The following is a 3,681-nucleotide window of genomic DNA, read 5'->3' as shown; positions in this document are numbered from 1 at the left end:
TACCTAAAAAGAAAATGAGTGTGCATAACGTATTTCGAAAAGATTAAGTGCTGCGTTGGATACACATAGACTGCCTAAATAAAAAAGCTTAGCCCTTTTCTAATTTGTTGAAAAGGTGGTAGGGAAAGAGGTCACCTCATTTGCACCATCTTTCCCACTGCATTGACAGGTAAAAGAAAAATAGAAAAGAAATGAAAAAGAAAAAGGAACATGCAAGATCCCTTTCGAGATCCAATTCCATCCAACTTTTGCAGCCTCTGTAGATCCGGATTTGGATCCTCTCCGAGCCAATTGGTCGGGATCCTCCGGATCAGTGTTAGTGGACTGTTGAATTTTTATCTAATAACTACAATTATTATAACTTTTAAAAGGCCTCCCTATTTGTAGCCATTGAGTAAAAGTCCAACAGTCCACGAACACTGATCAAGAGGATCTGACCAATTGCCTCAGAGATGATCCAAATCCCTGTAGATCCCACCATTCCCTTCTACTAGAGCTAGCAACTATTGCAGCAGCAGCCATATAATCATGTAGCTAGTAGAAATAGAAAGAGCAGAAGATTCCCTTTTCCCTTAACCTTTATATCTCGTTCCCATTCCGTAGCTACCCTTGAAACCACCTACATGTCAAGAAAGAAGCTCATTCAGTTTAAAGAACACAAGGAAATTAAGGAATGCAATGTATTGTAAACTAATGCATAAATTGTAATAATGTTTTTCAAGGAAGAAGAAAACAAATGAGGACTCACTGGTTATTTCCAGATGGATTACTAGATTGTAAGAAACCAAATTGCAGGTCTTGGTATGCAGATCTCCCCTGCAAGAACTTAATATTTTTATTAATTTTTTAAAACCATAAACCCAAAAAACACAAATTTTACAATAACTAAGCAAAAAACGAAAACAAGTACCCGAAAATGTGTAGATGAGAAATCTTGTGAATAATCCAGAACACTGCTTCCAGAAGCTTGATTATTTGACCCAATGAAGTTATTCTGCAAAAATTTCAGGACCCCATCAAATATGATAAAAACCCATTCACATTAATGGATACATCAGTGCATGTTGATAAAATTTAACATAATTTTGGCCACAATACTTATATGTATTTAATACATCACCATTTTGACGGTCAAATGGTGATTGTGTAAAATACATATAATCACTTCAAGTATATTAACCGTTAGATGATGATTGTGTTAAATGCATGTAAGTATTATAGTCAGTCTCTTAGTTAAATACTAATTACCTTGGAGTAGTTGAAGACAGGAGAGCTAGCAGTGTCATCTAAAAAAGATTGCTGTTGTTGTTGATCACCACACGAGCGCCTACCTTTTCCTTCGATATTATTTCTTTGCTTCCTTTTTCCTCCAATCTTCAAATTTTCTGCATCCTTGGATATTTGAGGAGGATAAGAACACCCATTATTATTATTGTTGTTGTTTTCATCAAAGTGGACTTCGTTTTCATTGAAATGTGGAGGCCCAGAAGATGCATCAGAAACCATTGATTGATCTTCTTCTTCATCATCCGGCTCCTCATCAACTTGTATATCACAAAAATCAGACTTTCTCTTTCCATTCATATCTCTGCTTCGTGAAGCACTTGGGATATGAGAAAGATAATCAGAGTGCTCCAAGTATACAGTCCAACCAGACTCACAACCACTACTGCATTCTGAGGCAAACACATTCATTTTTCTACTCTCCCCCTTTCACAAACTATAATCTCAAATGGTTTCGATTCCTTTTAATATAACACAAAGAGAGAGATATATAGGTAAATAATATAGAGGAATATCAACACCTCTCTCTCTCTCTCTCTCTAATCTCTGTCTAGTTAATTAAGTAGATATTGATATATGGTATATCTCAATGGAGGACTTGTGGAATGTGTCTCTCTATATTTGGACTTCACACACCAAAAGTTATGTAAACATATAGGAGAGTGTGGAGTGAATTTAAAAAGAAAGGAAAAAGATGAATAATTTGACTTGTTTTGTACCGACTCTGACTCACCTATTTTCCCCATTCAGCTCTTTGTGAGAATGAATCAAAAATGCCAGTTGGGAGGAGGATTATAGTGGATGAATGAGAGAGAGAGAGAGAGAGAGAGAGAGATTAAAATTAAAAGAGAGAAATAGCTAGAAAGAAAGAACGAAAAATATGAAATAAGAGAGGCACAATATCCCTTCACATGCTAAGACAGCTAGGCACTGTGTACCCTCTTAACATAACTGGGTACACGTCCATTTCCCCTTCCTCGACCAGTATATGGACACCTATCCCTTCATATCAGTACTAGTCATTGCCTCTCTCTCTCTCTCTCTCATCGTTGGTGGTGATGACATTAACTTGATTGGATCGGGCATGGGAGTTTTTAAGTATGAGATTTTTCGAGCAATCTTGTGGTCCTTGTAAAGATGTTTTAGTAGATATATAAAGCAACGCAATTATGATCTGCATGTTATATTGAACTAATAATTTCACATATTCTTCAAGTTCAAGATACTTTCCTCCTTTCTGATATTATTAGTTAGCGGGGTTTACTGTGTTTGGGCAATTTGACCTGGAATCTACGGCGCCTTAATTTCCGCTTGAAAGTACCTTATATAAGCCAACTTTTTCTACCTCTATGTGATTGACTACATACAAAAGAGTTAGTAAGAGTTAGTAAGAGTTAGCGAGAGTGTTATGAAAGTAATTCTACTCAGGTTTATAGAAGGATTTCTCAACATTGGTTGTATTGCAAAGATGAATAATGCTAAAAACAGTCGTTCATGTACTCGTGAATAACAATATATCATAGATTTATGTGAATTTTACTGCACATGCATGCGACTCATACTAATTGATGAATAACAATCACCCATGTGTCCATAATTTTTACGATATATTCACATATGCGTAGTTTGGCTATATGTTACTTCACTTGTAATTAGAATACATAAGATTTAGACTAGATCTAGACATAACCAAATACAACACTGCAAAGGAATGCAGGACAAAAGGTAGGTGTATTTGTAAGTTATTGTTTACTCTCAAGAATCAAGCCACAATAATTAAAAAGGTTAAGCACAAATTAAAAGTTTAATTAGGGCATGGCTGCATGAGTGGAGACTGTAGAAATTTCTTGGGGCAAGGCGCAGTTGACTGGGTGTTTCTGAATCCACATGCAACCACATTCACATCTCTCTCTCTCTCTCTCAAATTCTGCAGAGAGATTTACTCTTTACCTCTAAGGACTCACACACGCATGTGGGCACGTGTGCATATGCATATGCAGAATTCCCCGCATATATACACACGTCTGCACGTTCACACGCACTCCAACCTAAACTGCTCTTTCAAAGCTGCATTTTAAATTGGTCACTTGTGATGACATATATTTGTCTTTGGTACTACTTCCAAAGTTCCAATTAACGTTAACTTCCTTCACTCTTCCTTCACATCTTCCCTTTCAAATTTTTTGCTTTCCTTCCCCCCATTTTATACAATGTGCTCTAATTGGTAATACTTTTATTATTTATGTATTGAATATTCTCAAAAAAATGTTTAAGACAAAGTAAAGTATATTACGCATGTGGTGGTCAAATAGCGGGGCACAAGAATAGGTGCTAAACTTATCCACAACCGCATAAACTATCATCAACACATATAAGGTTGTATATAATTATTAACTT

The 3,681-nt window shown here is 36.0% G+C and overlaps 1 protein-coding gene across 2 annotated transcripts; it reads right to left on the bottom strand.

Moving 5' to 3' along the window:
• Positions 1-2,269, bottom strand: LOC126621167 (protein SOB FIVE-LIKE 5-like). Of its 2 annotated transcripts, none has more exons than XM_050289575.1 (4): positions 1,249-2,269; positions 911-994; positions 749-825; positions 1-619 (listed from the first exon to the last, which is right to left on the bottom strand). In XM_050289575.1, the coding sequence occupies exons 1-4, from the start codon at positions 1,693-1,695 to the stop codon at positions 604-606; spliced, it is 624 nt and encodes a 207-aa protein (XP_050145532.1). In that variant the 5' UTR covers positions 1,696-2,269; the 3' UTR covers positions 1-603. The 2 variants fall into 2 exon arrangements, with proteins under 2 accessions (XP_050145532.1, XP_050145533.1); XM_050289576.1 differs by having other exon boundaries at positions 749-816; positions 1,249-2,268.
• Positions 2,270-3,681: the final 1,412 nt, after the last annotated feature.

Source organism: Malus sylvestris, chromosome 5, assembly GCF_916048215.2.
Source record: "Malus sylvestris chromosome 5, drMalSylv7.2, whole genome shotgun sequence".
NCBI lineage: Eukaryota > Viridiplantae > Streptophyta > Magnoliopsida > Rosales > Rosaceae > Malus > Malus sylvestris.
The sequence above is the reverse complement of the archived record's forward strand: the minus strand, read 5'-3'. Positions and strand labels throughout refer to the sequence as shown.